Genomic DNA, 17882 nt, shown 5'->3' with positions numbered 1-17882 from the left:
ACAGAAGTACTATTATATATGAATAGTATATTTCTTACTTAAACTGTGAAACCATGCATTTCTTTCATACAATTTCTTGAATGAAGCCTTGTCAAAAAATGTCATGGAAGATTCATTGGAAATGCTACTATGCAGTTAGGAAATGGACCTACTGTGCCCCCCAGAGGGTGTTCCTGAGAACACCCTAAATAATATGCCACTATACAGGTGCTAAAAAAACATTTTAATTGCTTAATCAAACATATTTCACGTGAATGGAAGTTTGATAAATCATTTTAAATTGTTTAAAACATATTTAATTTAAATATTTCGTATACAATAATACATCAAACATTTTAAATACATTACACAAGCAGAATTTACTTTTTTTTTCGTTCAGTCTGTAATATGGATCATGGTTTCGGATTTGTCGGAATTCTACTAACCATGCCTGAAGTTTGAGCGATTCTTTGCGGAAGTACTGACGTGTTCACTAGCCTGCACGAGAGGTAGCTAGTTAGGTAGAGCCGAGTGACACAGCGGCCGCATCAGGTAAGAAGTAAGTCTGTCATTATGCATTTTGTCTCTCTTTACGAAATCAGTTCTGTGGTATATCATTTTAGTACCATTAAGTCACCCAAACCGAAGTAAGACCTCCTGTAGAATTCTTAACAATAGCAATTCAAGAGACCACATAGTTGTGGTAGCTACTTAGCTAGCTAGCCGTCAATTTAACGCTAGCTTGGTTTCCAACCGAGAGACAATTCTGTGTGGTACAGCCTAGCCGTTTCTCCGGAAGTGAGTTGTCAAATGTATTACATTACTGCTGGTGGATGTAGTTCGTCTTCCAGTTAACGCCGATATATAAATTAAAAGATTAGCAGACTGGACTTCACGTCATTTTTACGGAATGCTTGGGTTAAGCTACAGGTCAACCGGGGGGAATGTAGGGAGTCATTCATTGCTTTACAGCCGATGTTAAAGAATATCGTTTAGATGAAAACTACAAAACCCAGAGAAGCCTCTAGTTGGACCAGGAAGGTACCATAACTATTAATTCTCAATAATTTCTAGTTAGCTAGGTATGCAAGGTTAGATAACCAACACCTAGCTATCTACAATACATAATTTGTCCTATTATTGTAAGACAGGACATGAGTAACATACGCCGGCTAGCTGATCAACATGTTAGCTAGCTTCAGTCAGAATTTAAACATGAAAACCTTCTCTGATAAAAATAAATAAATGTAAATACAGATAGTTATTTATCTATTTTAAAGGGTGACTGTTTGTTCTCCACTGTACAGTAGTTTCACATTTCATTAGCTCGCTAGTGCCGTGGGGCGTACTTAGCCGGCCAGCTAGTTTGGAATGTTAGCTGGCTCAGTAGCTAGGCTATAGCCGGTGAACGTTAGCTAGCTAGCGTATATGGCTAGGTAGGTTTATTTATCTGTAAATCAAATTTGTGACAACGCTCGACCGTAACTAATTCACTACCGCATGTTCGCAAGATAGGTAGGTGACATTGATTAAGTTGCGTGTTGTCAGCTACATCAAATAGCTCCCGTATTGGTGATCGGTGTTGGTTTGCTTGCTGGCCTGGTAGATTTCCCTTGTCAGGCCTAGGAACGTTACGCTAGCTGGTGGTTAGCTTCATACCACCTAGCTACAGTAGTAACATTAGCTAACGTGTTTTGGCTAACTGGTACTGTAAAAATACAGTACCCGTGTATTTTCTACGTGGACATACAATGACAATTACTGTTCGTAATGTTAGATAATCTCTAGTTAATTATAGCAGCTCAAAGTTATCCTCCTATCATCCAAAACCTCAAGGAGTTGATATAGATCAAGACATTACGTTAGATAGTTAGTCAAACAGACCAATGCATTATGTACCATAATTTAGTGATGATGGTCACAGATGAGTATTTTTGAACTACTTTTTTGTTGATGGCCTCTTTCACCTTGTACTGAACAGAGAAAAATGTCTTTGAATGAACTGTTATCACCCTTCTCTTGAGACTCACTTGGAAATCCAAGACCCTCAAGTATACAATCTATTTTGCTCACTTATCCTAATCAATACGAGACTGGGTTAGACTATAATGATGTCTGATCAAAATGTATGTCTGCCTTTTTGTCTCCACAAGCAGAATGTCAGAAGGGGACAGTGCTGGTGAATCGATCCATGGGAAACCATCTGTAATAGGTAGCTTTTTCACGCGGCTTGGACAGGTACAGACTACAGCAGAGATCGCATAGACCTAAACAATTATCATGACCAACCAAATACTGTGCTGCAATAACCAATTATTTAAAAATATGACATTTTGGGGAATTGTTGTCTACGAACTGCTTACTACTGATTTGTTATCAACTTTCTACCTGCTCTCCCATACAGGTCTATCAGTCATGGCTCGACAAGTCAACACCGTTCTCAATTGTACGATGGGCAGTAACTCTTCTGCTAACGGCTATTTACATGATCAGAGTGTACATTTTACAGGTAAAGAAGCATGCATCTTATTCAAAATGAAGTATGTTGTTTATATTTCCCATGCATTAAATGAATGAATATTGAATGAATATTCAAACAGTTTATGTAGTACCAGTGGATATTCTTTTTCAACTTTGCAGCTATCTCAGACCCAAACTTTGACAATAGCTTGTACTTAATTTTAGGGCTTAGGTTTATCTAAATGTAAGATATTTCTCTGCTATTTTCAGGGTTGGTATATAGTCACATATGCTCTGGGAATCTACCATCTCAACCTGTTCATCGCTTTTCTATCACCAAAAGTGGATCCATCAATGCTTGATGATGCAGGCAAGTTTTTCTTCTTAATACCAGACATTTACCTGGGATTTTTGGTTTGCTTTAAGTGGTACATGGCCTAATTCATTAAACCTTCACACTATTGCATATTTTTACGGAATGTAAAAAGGCATAACTTCTCGACACAATATCTACGTATGGGGATGTTTGTTTTCAAAATGGCCAAAGGCAGGTTGTATTGTGGTTAATTATGGATACAAAAGTTGAGAAAGATCAACATTTGGGTATCTGTATGGATGCGTATGATCAATTGAAACCCAGATGTTTCACAACTCCTGTACAGTAGTGTACAGGACAACAATTTGGTGCACCCCCATTCTGTGCAGATAGATATGTAGTAATGTGAGAAATGATTCCTGTTTGGCCACTGTCAGCGGCCTCAAATTTTAGATTTTTGTACAGTTCACGGTTTTTCAATACATCTGTGAGCTGGGAACACTATCACATGTGAACCATTTAGTCTCTCCACCAATTTCTAGATGAAGGCCCAGCTCTTCCCACCAAGCAGAATGAGGAGTTCCGCCCTTTCATCAGAAGGTTGCCTGAATTCAAATTCTGGTGAGAGCCCTTAACAACTCAACCATCCATTGCTACCCTCCACAGATGATTTAAATTACCTTTTCTTTTTTCATTGTAACCACTGATTACATATGCCAACCCATTTTCCCAAATTAGTTTTCCTGCAACTCACTGGTACTTTGTCAGATGGTACACTTATGCCATATGACAGGATTACTGGTGACCATGCTGCAAAAGGGGATTTGAATAGATTAAGACTAATTTGTATTGCATGCTGATAGATCTGAGCCATTTTGAAGCCCATAACTGTGTCACAGGATTTAGAAAAATATATGCTTTTGAATGCCATCATCTATGTGGGTTGACGAGTTTAAGGTTTCATTGCAACAAGTGAGTTCATTAGTATGTTTTAATGAAAAACAATAATTGGATGTGAATCAGTAATTTGTGTCACTACAAATTCAAGTTTGGCAACCAGTTTGACTGCAATGCTGTTTGACCAGTAGTTATAAAAGACTGTATATTTATGTTGTGTTGTGCTTCTTTCCTCAGGCATTCGGCAACAAAAGGCATTGTCATCGCAATGATTTGCACATTCTTTGAAGCCTTCAATGTGCCAGTGTTTTGGCCAATACTTGTAATGTACTTCATCATGCTCTTCTGCATTACCATGAAGAGGCAGATCAAGGTAAGATTATACAAATATGCTACAAAGACCTGAATTCAATTGCAGATAGTAAAGAGACTCATTGAAGAGATTCATCAATTTGTGTATTATTGTATTTTTGAATACCAGGCTAAAGAAATAATCCCTTTTAAATATGTTTATTTATGGCATTTTAAAGGGCTTCAAACTGTCAGGGTAATGTCTACTGAATTAAACAGCTTCAATATGCACATGCTAATTGCAGATTACTAATGTCTTTGTCAATTAATGTTTTTTCAACTCTGTTTTCAGCATATGGTCAAGTACAGATATCTACCATTCACACACGGGAAGAGGACTTACAGAGGCAAGGAAGACACAGGGAAACCTTTTGCTAGTTAAAAAACAAAACAAAAAACACACCCTCCCCCAATATTTTTGAAATTAAAATGATCCCAAAAATAATAATTTTAAAGGGTGGTCAGATGGATGACATGGGTCAGTGCTTCTTTGGAAAGGAGAACAAAGAGAGAATGGAAACGAGTTTTGATCCATTGTTGAGAGTGTTGGGTGGGGATGGGGGGGGGCGGGTGTAGTGTCCAGGATTGGTTTAGTCAAGAAACGCTGCCTTTTTTTGTAGGAAATGGGGGTTTGAGTAAGTCATCTTCCATTGGGATCAGTTGTGTTTGTTTAGTTGGCTGACATGCAGTGCCACCTTTTGCCTTGTAACCCTATAGGGTAAGTATAAAGTCACCTAGAGGATTTGGCACTGAATGGGATTGCAGTAAAACAAAGTTGTGGATTATTGTGGACAATTCCCTTCAACTACTAAGCTCTGTCTCCAAGTGAAATAAATCTGCCAACTTTTGACATTGTACCTACTTGTTTGTAACACATTTATTGGAAATTACCTAGATTTAGAGTGAAATAACCAAATTAGATGTAAATTAAAATTTAAGTAAAAACTGTAAATTTATGAATGATTTCTCTTGTGATCAAGTGTACTGTTGCACTGGCTTGAGAGGCTCCCACTAAAATGTCCTTTGTACTTCATCCTGTCAATTTTAGTGAACATGCATACACTATGAAGGCTGCCTGTCATAACCATTCATTTATTATTTCAACAATTATTAAAACACATTCACAGTTATTTGCTGTTCTGGATAGAAGACAACTTCCTTCCTGCATAGTTTTCCTGAAATTGTTCAGATATAGAGTGATTATGATGGGCTTCATATCATATTTTATCACATGGTGCATAGTTCAAGGTTGGTGGCATCAGTAGTTGCGTTACTGCTTCCAGTAGCTTAGAGTATGTTTGTGTTAGTTCCTCTGCTTTTGTGTTTTGTATTGTTCAACCAAAAGAGAACTGTCTGTTAGAACTCCTGGAAACTAACCTAGGATTTTGCATCATGGTCCCTGTTAAATTTATAACCAAATTTCTTTCAAATGTACATTTTACCAATTCAAGATACCAATATTCTCTTTTTAGTATAAATAATAGATGATCACATTAAGACCACAGGCTTTGACACTGCAATGAAACCATGTGTGTTCAAGCTAGGGGTACTTTCCATGGAAATCTAGTAGCATGTACATTCTTACATTGTGTTTATTAAGAAGCTGATGGTAAAAATCAAATCATTCCAAACAAATATATTCTCTCTTTCTCTTCTTTTGCAGAGGACACATAAGAAAATTGAGATTGAGACATTTTAATGTAACAAATGGATGAAGGGGGTTGTGAACACATTTTTTTTTCTCCACCCCAAACGTTTTTGGCATTTTTATCAGTATGCTGGGGATCTTATAAGTGTGTGCAGTAGTATTTTTGGTAACCAGAGACATTTTGGAATACCTTGATCAGCACTGTAATAAAGGATCAAAACATTTTTTCCTGTAAAAAAAGAAAAAAGTTCATTGTGTTTAAAAGGGTTGTCTTGAGGATTTATATATTTTAAAAGATCAAACTGTTTGATTATTTTTACATGTTTATTTTCAAATCACAAGACTATTTTCAGTTGTTGAACCCATCATGTTATTTGAAACAAATTAAACAAAACCGGTAATTAGACTCTAGATTTGTGTTTCCCATGGACTACATTGCATGTTCTTGGTTTCTCTTGTGCTGAAGTTAAAAACATGATTTTAATAACTAAGTGTAATTTTTTCACTCCAAATGCTATTAAAGAGACTGTGTCCCTTCCAGCAGAGGATTGGTGTTTCAGCTTCATATTTTGAAATTAGAGTTGGTGGACATGCTTACTTTAATTTATGGGTTACAATGTTTGTTACAATGTTTATTTGAGTCATGCCTTTGGACAGCAAATACATTTTGGCTTCCGCGGTTGGTATAATATTTCCAAAGTTAGGCAGCTTCACAACATTTGCTTCACAGGAATAGTCAAATGGTTTCATTGTTTCTTTTGACCACATCCTTAGGTGCACATCCTCTCTTAGAGATAAATTGCTTTTATTTTGATTCATTGGTTTTCTAAAGTACAGCACATTTGCTTCAGGATGGTTTAGCAAATGATGCATACAGAAGAGTATGTAAATTGACAAATGCAAAGGGATTGTGAACTTGGTGCTTGACATTTTGTTCTTGACCAAAGGTAAGACAATAAGCTATGAAAGGTACATGTTGTTTTGTGAAATCAAAGCAATGATGGGGGAGTTCTTAGCTTTGCTGGTTCTGTCAGGGCTTCTCCAACATCTGCTGCCTGATTGCTCCTGCATGGAGTTTGACCTAGATGGAAAGTATTTGTTGGGTGGACTTTTTGATGTTCATACTACCACCACATACGGTGTTCGTGATCTTCCTTTGGAATTGGATTGTTCAAAGTGAGTAGGTTATTTTCTTGTAAATTTGTTTTCTGCCCATGCTGACAATCTGTTTGATACATTCAGTGCACCCGTCAGTTTTAAGGGATTTTTAATATTTCCTTATTTGAAATGCTATGCACTCGTATCTTACTTTCTTTTCATTCAGTGACCTCATTTTTAGTTTACAGTGCTGTTTAGAGTCATACAGTATGCGGCACACATGCTGTTCGATTTTGAATGGATGTTGTGACATATCTAGATTGACTAAAACTTCTCACAATCCTCCTACAGACAGCTCTTGACACTGGCAAGTTACCGAAGGCTCCAGGTGATGAGGTTTGCGGTACAGGAGATCAATAACTCTACCCTCATCCTGCCCAATCAGTCACTTGGCTATGAAATATTCGACTTTTGCTCAAATGTCTTCAAACTTCCAACTGTCTTGAGTCTCATGTCCAGTAATGGATCCATAGAAGTCAAGGATAAAGATGTTGACTACCTCTCCAAAGTAATAGGAATCATCGGTCCATACAGAAGTGCAGATACCATAACTATTGCTCCTTTATTCATGATGCACCTCATTCCTATGGTAAAGTTATGTTTCTATCTCTATCTTCAAACAACAATTTCATAGTTCTAAACACAAACCATTATTATTGTTTGAGAACACGACATGGTATTCAGAGTAAAATTGTATAAGCCTTATATTGATTAATTTAAATGTTATGTTGATGCTGGATGATTTGAGCTTTAGAAACCTATGCAAAAAACGGTATCTGTCTTAATAGATCAATTATGGAGCTGCAAGTTCAGCTCTAAGTGAGAAGAACAAATATCCATCTTTCTTTCGAACTGTACCCAGCAACAACGACAATATACATCTGATTGTTTCCATTTTGCAACACTACAAGTGGCATTGGGTTGCTTTCATCACCAGCCAGGATGCCTACAGTGAAGACGGCTTGGACCTTTTCATAAGAATGATAAAGGACACTGAAATATGCTTAGCGTATACAGCTAATGTGAAGAAAATATCCAATGTCCAAGATATGTTTAGAACAATAGATAATCTTGGGGTGAATGTTATTGTTGTTTTTACTTTGCTGAGTGATGCAGAGGTAATTTTTCAAACAGCAATAACATGTAACATACCAAAAAAAGTATGGATTGCAAGTGATGTCTGGTTCTTAGACGAAAAACTCCCCAAACTGAAGGGAATCGAGACGATCGGCACCATCATCGGGGTAACACTGTCAGTTCCACCATTACCTGGTTTCGAAGAGTATATCTATTTCTCAAAAGAGCAAGGACAATGTACAGCCTGTGGACTAGACTCTTCTGGCGACATGTTCTGTAGACCTACTTGTGACGAATGCACTGCTGTGGGTGCAGAGCAAATCCTTTCTGAAGATGTATCCCACAATTTTGCTGTTTACTCTTCCGTCTATGCGTTAGCCAATGCATTACACAATGTGTTGGAGTGCAGCAATGAGGGATGCAATGAAAATGTAACAGTGCACCCCTTCATGGTGAGTTAATGCAACCCTTTTAAGCACATTTGTTTGAAGATTTGAATACAAGTGGATCTTCTTATATTGTAACAGACTAGTCACTATGGATAAATTATTGCATATAGGTAAAACTTTAAAGGTACTGTTTAGGTACTAATTCAAATGCAATATTCAGGCTAGCTTACTTTTGAATTATTTTTTTACTTTATGTAATATGCATCTCTTACTCATCTAATTCTGCAAGTATTATATTCATATGTTCACAGCTCCTGAGGGAGTTAAAGAAGTCAAATTTCACGCTTTTAAACCAAAATATTCAATTTGATGTTCATGGGGACCCAGTATCTGCGTCATATGAAATCCTTTTCTGGAAGAATGGCTATCATGTAATGTTTGGGTCTTACAAAACATACCCAAATGTTCAGTTGTTTATTAACGACAGTAAAATACAGTGGCATACCAATGGCTCTGTGAGTTTTTCATCATGATTTTTTCACAAATAGTACATTCTTTGACTTCACAGTAATTAACAGATTCTTATTTCTGCTTAGGTGCCTGTGTCACAGTGTTCCCCTGACTGTCAAAAGGGATTTGTGAGAAATCAGGATGGAGACTACAAATGCTGCTTTAAATGTGAAATCTGTCCAAGGGATACCTATATTGACAGAACAGGTAAGAGCTTCCATAGATATGCATATACTCCTTACACTCTTTTTAATAAGCAATGTGTTGTTTCTGGAGAAAGCTATATTTATGTTTTTAAAAGCAGCGTTATCCATTCATCTTGTACACACATCTGTGAAGAATAGAGAAATATGCATGTCTGTGTTCTAATTTTCTCCTGTAAAACAGTGAGTCTATACCAGTGCAAGAACTGTCTGAAGACAGAGTGGTCGGAGCCAGGAAGCATTGCTTGTCTTGATCGTACAGTGGAGTACATATCTTATACAGAACCTTTTGCCATCGTTATCCTGGTCCTAACTAGTTTATTGTTTGGACTAACACTAGCTGTTACCATTATTTTTACTCGCAACTTTGACACACCTGTTGTCAAGTCTGCCGGGGGACCAATGTGTGCCCTTGTCTTGGGCTGTATAAGTGTTGCTAGCTTTAATGTGTTCTTCTACCTTGGTAAGCCAACAGAAATTAGTTGTTTTTTATATATTTTGTATGTTTTGTTATTCACTATATGCTTAGCTTGTTTAGGAGTGCGCTCCTTTCAAATAGTTAGCATTTTCAAAATGGCGACTAAGTTCCCTGGGTTTTACAAATGGTGGACAAAGTATAACGGACAGTGGTTAGTCATAGCTGGGACTTTTCTTTTTCAAGCGTTGTTGCTTCTACCTTATGTAGTCAAACCACCTAAACCATACAATGACACAACAAGCAAAAACCTAATTATAATAAAATGTGACTTTTTCAGCTCTGGACCACTAGTCATGTCCAACTGTTTCCTTGCAGTCTTGTGCATGTTATGCTTTATAATCTCATACATTGGAAAGAATCTGCCCAAAAACTATAATGAGGCTAAACCAATCACTTTTTGCCTGCTTATCCTTATCCTTACCTGGATGGCCTTTGGCACAACCACCATGCTGTACAACGGGAAGTACATTCAAGGTCTCGATGCATTGTCAGTGGTCTGTAGTCTGTACTCTATCCTCCTTTGGTATTTTCTACCAAAGTCCTATATCATAATTTTTCAGCCTCAAAGAAATACACAACAGCACTTCCAAGGTCTGATTCAAAGTTACACCCTGAATATCAGCAAATAGGAGCACAACATACAAAGTTACATGGATGATATTTAGCTTATATTTGATCTCTTCATAGATTTATATTATACCTTTTTATGAATCTTTATTTGGTTTGGGGTACAACAGCATTTTTTACTTTTACTTTAGTGATGACTGTATACTAGGTTTATAGTAAAGTACTTCACTTTTAGTAAAGTGAATTATTTAAGTATGTCTTTCTACTGTCAAAAAAACGGATTTGTCATTAGTAAATATAGTTGATTTATTTTTACCCTATAGTAGGTCTCTATAGACTACAGACATTTTAACTGACATATTTGTTCGCGTTGTATGATCCTTAACCACTTGGTGTCGCTACCAGGCCTTGACACTGACAGTCTCTTCAGGATTGTCTAGGCCAGGGGTTCCCAATCCTGGTCCTCGGGCCTCCCTGCCCTGCATGTTTTAGATGTTTACCTGCTCCAACACACCTGACGTAGGCTATAGTGAGAAAATAACTTAAGTTCAACAGTTAATCTATCTTGTGAATCATTGTTGTGTAGGCATACCAAATGTAGACCTATTATGTTTTGCCAATAAATCATTATATGGGATAATAATTTCCAGACTCTTATCAGTCTCTCATACCGAATACTAATTTCACACACCCACTCTATAGCTTTTTTGTCAAGCTCTCCATCCAGGTATATATACCACTCATTCTTATATCTGATAGCTTCCAGTGTCCTTCGGCAAAAATGTTTTAATTATCTTAATATTCAAAAGAGGACCTGACATAGGAGTTACAAAAAGGATATTTGGAACAAAAATCTGCTTCGTTATATGCGTCCTGTTGAAAGGAAATACGGGTCCCTGAGTTTGCTCCTATAGTTGTGTCAACGCAAAGGCCTTACCCTGGGGGGGGGGTAGCCTATGTGGCCATTTCAGAGAGTAAATTGCTATTTTGTTGTGACCATTCAGTTCTCTTCCACGGAGAATTTGGGGGACGCACCGTGAAACTAGGAACGAATCGGTAAATGGTGCCTGTGTGCGTGGCATATGGTGCGGTTCGCCAGCTGGACGCTGACACCAACAAATTGACAATTTCATACCAATTTTAGGGTAGAGAGATAATCCACACCCCACACGAAGTTTAAGGAAACTCAGCCCTCAGAGTGTAAATAAGTTAAACAACTCGTAAAGGGGAGCAAGAGCAACAGGGACAATTATCCAATCCTCCTTGAGGCTATATTATTTACCAAAATATTTGTAGTGTATGCCATATTCAACTTGCATCTGGTCACAAAACGATCTCTTTGTCTAACTAAAGCACCGGTAACCACATTTGGCACTTTCGCTTTTGCTGAGAGTGCATATTTCTGTTCCACAAAATATGGAGCGAGGAAAATTGGAGGAACGCCTCCTGGCTTTTCAGTTGTACATTCCGATTTTCCACTTTTTCTAGATAAAGGATATGTCCTGGGAAAACCTGCTGCAGCAATTGACAACAATCACGTCTTTCTTAAATGCAAAGCACCCAAACTTCTGAATGTTTAAAAAGACAAAACCGTCTCTGATTTGGGGTTATGGCTGGGTTTAAAGTTGCCCGCCCAATGCCTATACATTTTATCATGGCTTTTCAATTAGGCTTTAGGTTTACTGATCAAATAGGCTAATACAAAGATAATATAAAAAAATTGCAGTGGCAAAACAAAATTAGGCTACAATTTGAGTGGGTCTAATTGTCTCCAGCTAGTCAAAATTAATCACATCATCAAAATAAATTCCCTCGTCTCATTGCACCCAGTCTGTCTATTTTTATCTGGTACTTTAAGGTTGCTGGATGCCCATCGTATGATGTTCTTGGAATTTATGCTCAAGTCATGAACCTAATAGGTTTTGACAATAAAATCTCCAATCCAACATCGTTGATCTTGACGAATGCAGCCTTCTCATTTTAATTCCGTATTTTTCCAAGTTTCCATAGCCAAAATAATCATTCATACGCTTAGTAACTCTGTTGTCTAACATATGGGCAAAGATAGTTTTTTAAAAAGTGGCACTTTATTCTTATTCTAATCCGTCTGAAGTAGAGTCATGCCAGATGTTTAGCAATTCAAGGCACTTCAATACCCATGCGCCATAGTGACTAACAATGACTGGCTCCTTTTGTTAAGCGCTTGTGTCTTTCAGTCAAACGCTCCACAAAGGGACTCATCCTCAGTCGAGTTATAAAGTTACTTTCCACTAGTTCATTTCAGCTCTTGAGAAAACCCTAAGCGATGTTAATGTGCACCTCTGCTCTTTTCAGCTGGTAACCCCGGTTCACATAGCCAAACACCAGCTATTGTGTAGGCTTTCCAAAGTAAAGACCCTTAAATAACCTGGTGACCAGTCTATAGAAATTCATGATATTTGATGTTTGATCAAAGCTTCGCTAAAGGACCGTCGCGTGCACAGCCTCTACCTTTCTTTCTGCAGCCTATATACTGTCATTTTTGGTAAGTACAGTAGACACGTGTGGGCCTACAGTACTTTTTTAACAGAGCTCCAGTAATTGATTACACTTTGCCCACATCACTTTTGCTGAAAACCCTGAACGGAAGGCGTTTCCACAATTAGTTGCGCTTTCTGTCAGACTTTAACAATCTGCATCATGCCGTTCACATTTTTACTTATGGCCTATAGACCTTACATACACGTAGGTAAGGTAGCCTAATAGGCTAAGTAAACTATCCTACAGTGTGTGCACTATTGTGTTACACATCCTACACTATTAAAATCACATAAAATCTTAAAATTATTTTGTTTCATACAAAAGCCCAATATCTAGCCTACAGATTTAATGGCCTAAAGGAGGAATTCACAGCCTTTACTTTTCTGAATGGCGTTTCAATTCCATTTAACCTCACTTTCCTCCCTGACCATTCGCTTGCTAATATAACCACGTTTTCTTCTATGGAAAAAGAAGTTTATTGTAGGTAATTGTATAATTGCTTCACTAATTGCTGTTAACAAGTCCTCAAAGTCCCCAATTATTACATCATTCTTTGTAGGAACCCCACCGCCAAACATACATAACAAAAGAATATTAGGGTTAATGAATTACCTGAGAGAGAAAAGGGAACGTGAAGGGAAAGCCCGAGGTGCTTTTAGAAAGATACAATTAACTTGTAATTTAATGGCATGTTATTAGCATGTCCGATTTGTACACAGGTCTCTTTGCGCTATTATTATGGATACACGATTGTCTCTTCTTTTGTATATCAGTAGCACTTGTATATATGTGGTTTAACCTATTCGGCTAGCAACCTTTTAAAGCCTCGATGTGTCACAATAATGTAGGCCAATGTTATTCTCCCCCTAAAGCCAAGTATGGGTGCTAATTGAAATTATAGGCCTCGTGTCCATGCCATGTAATCATCGTGAAATCTCTTCACATTGTCCCTGAATCAAAAATACATCGGTTTGTTATGTTTCCAACCATGGTAAAATTACGTGTCTCTGTAAAATCTGAGCGTGAAAACACGGATAATGCAGGACAAAAGAAACGAACCAGCACTCATTCACCAGTGAATCGTGGTCGAATTTCATACTGATTAAACGCTGTATTATCACTTTGAACATTACATAAAATTCCTGGCACCAATTATTCGGTTGATTTTACGCAATTAGCCATAGGCCGAACTCTACATAGCCTTGCACGTTTTAACATGAAAAAACGGCAATAGCCGTTTTTAATCTTCCACTGTTAAATCCTCAACAAATGCTTCTAGCTTTAATGATAAACGTCTATAGCCTAATTTCTAAGAACCATTAAAACAAACTTGATAGGCCTAGCAAACTGCTTTGTGAACATTTAACGTTTACAGGCTACCTATAATTCATTCAACAATTCATTCGTTCATTATTTTGAAAAATAGCCTAAATAAAAACGTCCTTAGGCTATTAGGTTACTTTTTATTTTTATATTTCAAAATAGCCTTTCTGACTTTGGGCTTGTGAGTTGCGTCTTACGGGAATCGGTGACGCAAACCTAATTTGTGAGCACAAAACAGACAGAAGAAAAGATCAAGGGCCTCTCGCCAATGCAGTCTTTTCATTGGTGCTTTGCTTCACAACTAAGATGTTAATGCGCAACCCCTGTCCCTCTCCGCCATTTGTTCCTGCGCGCTCAATTGTAATCATTGTCTGGCATCAAGCTTGAGTAGACTCGAGCAACTTCGAAAGTATAACCTTTGAAAATCAATATAAGATGTCGCGTGTCTTACAAATGGAGTAAACAAATCATGTTCAAGTTTCTCTTTGGGTTACACACATTAATTGTAATACTATAACGTTTTTTTTTTACATCTGTGTGGACATTGGCTACCCCCAAATACAACACTGCCACGTTTCTATCCAATTAATAAAAAGTAAGCCTACAATGTTCAAGATACTCCATGACAAACACTGACAAAAGTCCAGACATACAACGTTCTTCTGAAATGTGTTGTCTTGTTCGATTATTGTTTCAAGATAGAATAGTGTCCATCTATAATTTTGGAGATGTTGTGACGTGCAGAAGAAGGCATTGGTATTCTGTGTCCACTGACTCTGCTGGCATGACTTTCCCAAGACTTGTGTCTTTTGACAGTGCAGTGTGGAGAATTGGGAGACAAGGAGCGGCCCATGCAGCGATTCTCCTCGGTGCCTTGTGTGTAACAAAGGTGTTGACACATTTGGCCTATATCTGATAGCCTAACAAAAAGTCATACCAAAGTTAAAATGGTGTATTTTACATTGCCTACAATCTTTGCATGTCGGGTTACTTGAATATGTTGGTGGTGACCAGTCTAACAGTTTGTTCAACAGGTAACTCAACAGGTGAAACATAACCAGAAAATTGTGATGTTGTGGAGTCATGTAAAGAATTTCCACGGATCTAGTGGCGTGAAACTAGTATATAAAGACTGAATGGAAATAACTGGCAGTCCTACCCCAACGCACAACCAGTATAACTAGGTCTTTATGTGGTACATTTAACACATCTTTGGGGGAAAAAATCACCTCACACGTTGTTATCTTAAAATGTTAAAATCAGCAGTCTTACGCCAAATCAACATGTGAATCATGATCGGAATTTGATTAAACCAATTTGTTTTGCCAAAAAAATATGTTCCATGTTGCAAATATACTTTTGCCAATATAATATCTTTATATTTTACCAAACAGTTTCTGGATGTAAACATTACATTAGTACCACGAACATGATTAGCCTGTACCAAATTCAGTTACCTGTAGCTCTATTTTCATGAACTGTGAGATGTGTACAATTATCTTCATACTAAGACACATGGCTTTATTTGCTTCAAAAAGGGAGACATGTATGGCGCTGTGAGCCTATTTCTTTGAGCGCAAAGTGGCTGACACTACACTTGTTCCATTGAGATGTTAAGTGAGTGTCGCTATATAAATCCAGTCGCAAGCCAGAATGCCATTACTCGTCAGAGGCAGATCGAATGGTAACCAAGCTCAGCTCAGGTTCAATTCAAGAATGGTGGCGACATCCGACTGCATTAAGGCTAAAATAATAACTGCGAAAAAGGTATGTAGGCCTATATACATTGCAATAAGTGAGGTATGGGAAATTAGACATCTCGCATCAGTATATTTAGCTATCCAGAAAGTATATGTAGCCTTTAAAAGGTATATTCTCTAAATTTCAACAGGTGTCCAAACCTCTTATGGAGAAGAAAAGGAGGGCTCGCATAAACAAATGCTTAGACCAATTAAAATATCTACTGGAGAACTATTACACCAACAATGTAAGTTTGATGACATGAATATAATTTGGTCTACATCAAAATGATGGTATCTGGTAAAAAAAATACGAAATATCTCTTACAATTTTTAAGATTCGAAAACGCAAGCTGGAGAAAGCAGACATCTTAGAACTAACCGTGAGGCATCTGAGAAATCTACAAAAGATTCAGAATGGTAAGTTATTTAACGTCACTTTCATATTGTCCAAGTTGTTTTATAGTCGGCCTGGGCAATGGACGTAGACCCATTACATCCTATTTTTTACCAAAACAAGCCAACAATGAACTGAAAACGCTATTTACATATCGCATCTTATGCACATATATGTTTGGTGCAAAGTTTTATATAAGTCCTACGTACATTTTTTTCAGGCTCGTCCACAAACTCTGAGATCTCTGACTATCAAGCAGGCTTCCGCAATTGTCTAGCGGGCGTTAATCAATACATGTTGATGGCAGACAACTCTAATGGGAACAGTCGTTTGAGCGTACTGGCGCATCTTTCAAGCAACCTGCTATGCACCGAGGAACAGGCGCTCAACTCCAGCACCGTGGACAGCGACTACAGCACACGTACAGCAGCAGAGGCAACAACGCAAAAACATGCAGCTGAAGCGAACAAGGCACGGTCTACTGTTCCCCTCGCCCGCTGTGTCCGATCATTGAAATCCAACAGTTTAAGTAGGACGTCCCGAGTGTCTCACTCTCAATCGAATGGAATAACTGGAGACCTATTTTCAGGGGCTAGTCAAGTAATTGGTACAGCACACATAAAAACTACCCAAGACAATAAAAGCTGTAGTTCATGTCCAAATAATAAGGAACATCCTATCGTTCAGTGTAATGAAGTAGTTGGAATACTCTTACAAAACATTTGGCGTCCTTGGTAGAAAGTTTAACGTCGGCTAGACAACGTTGTTTCAGTTAAGCTATGTGTGTTGCACTGCAGATTTGACTTTTTTTTAACCTGATGTACAAAATATATGTTCTATTTTATCAATAAATGTTTGAAATAATGTTTGGTCAAGCGAACATGTTTCAGGGGATGGTGTGGGGGTATATCTGGGTGTAAACAATCTGACTCATTCCTCCTGACAAGAACAATACGGTGTAAGATAAAGACAAACCAGTCTGTTCATAAAATATAAAACATAGCAGCGCAAACATGGGTGGCCTACACATATTGTTTAATCAAGTCTCAATATGCATCATTATTCTGGGACAGTAGCCTAAATGCTCTCTGATGCTCCTTGGCTGAGTTTCTTTTCATCATTTGCGTAATTCCAGGTTAGGTATAGCCTATTTATGGTAGGCCTATACAAAGTCTAAATGTTGACGGTTGTAGCCTTTTGGATATTGAGAATCATGTGCATGTGCATGTAATGTAGGCTACAATCAGCCATTTTGCACAGACAACGTTGAGACCATACATCCACGTTTGTTGGGTTGCCAACTGCCCCAGGCGCTTGTCCTGACGTGTTATTCTACCTATTCTTCTCTGGTTACGCATTAGTGCCGAAACAGCAGCGCGCAAATTAGTCTCTTGTTAAACAACTGTGTAATTTTCTGGTACTAATTATGTAGGCCTACACGAACAAGATGTTCACTTTTTGGATATCAGCGGTTTGGGAGGATTCTATCATTTCTACAGATCAGATTAAACATTTGTTTTTTGGAAATTATCGAAATTTTCTGTTCAGAATGAGAGGTGACTGCATACTGATTTAACAAAATCACATTTTAACTAAGACCTATCAAATATTTACATGAAATGGGATATTGACCCTTAAAGTGGTGCATGACTAGGCTACTTTGAATGACTTTATGCTTTTAGCAGGGTGCAAGTGAATGTCTGATATTTTTATTTTAAGATTACCTTAAATTACCTCGGGTTTCCAGTGTTTGGCATCAGTGTCATAAAGTGGCTCTCTTTTCATGCAGAGTCTGTGGAGAGGATGGCACCTTGCAGCGAGGAGAATTGTGGAAACGCCCACCGTTCTTTCACATGGTATTGGCGGCCCG

At 37.8% G+C, this 17882-nt stretch overlaps 3 protein-coding genes across 10 annotated transcripts; all 3 read left to right on the top strand.

Annotated features, from left to right (window-relative positions):
• The first annotated feature begins 435 nt into the window (after positions 1-435).
• rer1 (retention in endoplasmic reticulum sorting receptor 1) lies at positions 436-6197 on the top strand. Of its 7 annotated transcripts, XM_084681009.1 has the most exons (8): positions 436-531; positions 2136-2217; positions 2384-2488; positions 2710-2809; positions 3298-3376; positions 3890-4025; positions 4296-4350; positions 5667-6197. In XM_084681009.1, the coding sequence occupies exons 2-8, from the start codon at positions 2137-2139 to the stop codon at positions 5675-5677; spliced, it is 567 nt and encodes a 188-aa protein (XP_084537135.1). In that variant the 5' UTR covers positions 436-531; position 2136; the 3' UTR covers positions 5678-6197. The 7 variants fall into 7 exon arrangements, with proteins under 7 accessions (XP_084537135.1, XP_084537129.1, XP_084537130.1 ...); XM_084681003.1 differs by having other exon boundaries at positions 4296-6197; XM_084681004.1 differs by having other exon boundaries at positions 436-538; positions 4296-6197.
• A 532-nt stretch (positions 6198-6729) lies between these two features.
• Positions 6730-10095, top strand: tas1r2.2 (taste receptor, type 1, member 2, tandem duplicate 2). Of its 2 annotated transcripts, XM_084680695.1 has the most exons (6): positions 6730-6827; positions 7101-7398; positions 7598-8338; positions 8587-8790; positions 8872-8992; positions 9173-10095. In XM_084680695.1, exons 2-6 carry the CDS (start codon positions 7141-7143, stop codon positions 10093-10095), a joined length of 2247 nt encoding a protein of 748 aa, XP_084536821.1. In that variant the 5' UTR covers positions 6730-6827; positions 7101-7140. The 2 variants fall into 2 exon arrangements, with proteins under 2 accessions (XP_084536821.1, XP_084536822.1); XM_084680696.1 differs by lacking the exon at positions 6730-6827 and having other exon boundaries at positions 7123-7398; positions 8872-8998.
• Positions 10096-15592: 5497 nt separating this feature from the next.
• Positions 15593-17152, top strand: hes3 (hes family bHLH transcription factor 3). The gene is made up of 5 exons (XM_084679016.1): positions 15593-15643; positions 15768-15863; positions 15954-16035; positions 16233-16433; positions 17148-17152. Exons 1-5 carry the CDS (start codon positions 15593-15595, stop codon positions 17150-17152), a joined length of 435 nt encoding a protein of 144 aa, XP_084535142.1.
• Positions 17153-17882: the final 730 nt, after the last annotated feature.

Source organism: Hypomesus nipponensis, chromosome 18, assembly GCF_054491055.1.
Source record: "Hypomesus nipponensis isolate SF chromosome 18, ASM5449105v1, whole genome shotgun sequence".
Lineage (NCBI taxonomy): Eukaryota > Metazoa > Chordata > Actinopteri > Osmeriformes > Osmeridae > Hypomesus > Hypomesus nipponensis.
Note: the sequence above shows the minus strand (reverse complement) of the source record. Positions and strands in the feature narration are given on the sequence as shown.

Excerpts from the sequence above, each read along its gene's own strand:
- rer1 (XM_084681003.1), top strand. The coding sequence starts at position 2,137 with ATGTCAGAAGGGGACAGTGCTGGTGAATCGATCCATGGGAAACCATCT. Across the intron at positions 2,218-2,383 it reads TTTTCACGCGGCTTGGACAG|GTCTATCAGTCATGGCTCGA; the intron begins GTACAGACTACA and ends TCTCCCATACAG. Across the intron at positions 2,810-3,297 it reads ATCAATGCTTGATGATGCAG|ATGAAGGCCCAGCTCTTCCC; the intron begins GCAAGTTTTTCT and ends ACCAATTTCTAG.
- tas1r2.2 (XM_084680696.1), top strand. The coding sequence starts at position 7,141 with ATGAGGTTTGCGGTACAGGAGATCAATAACTCTACCCTCATCCTGCCC. Across the intron at positions 8,339-8,586 it reads TAACAGTGCACCCCTTCATG|CTCCTGAGGGAGTTAAAGAA; the intron begins GTGAGTTAATGC and ends ATATGTTCACAG. Across the intron at positions 8,791-8,871 it reads AGTGGCATACCAATGGCTCT|GTGCCTGTGTCACAGTGTTC; the intron begins GTGAGTTTTTCA and ends ATTTCTGCTTAG.
- hes3 (XM_084679016.1), top strand. The coding sequence starts at position 15,593 with ATGGTGGCGACATCCGACTGCATTAAGGCTAAAATAATAACTGCGAAA. Across the intron at positions 15,644-15,767 it reads AAATAATAACTGCGAAAAAG|GTGTCCAAACCTCTTATGGA; the intron begins GTATGTAGGCCT and ends AAATTTCAACAG. Across the intron at positions 15,864-15,953 it reads AGAACTATTACACCAACAAT|ATTCGAAAACGCAAGCTGGA; the intron begins GTAAGTTTGATG and ends ACAATTTTTAAG.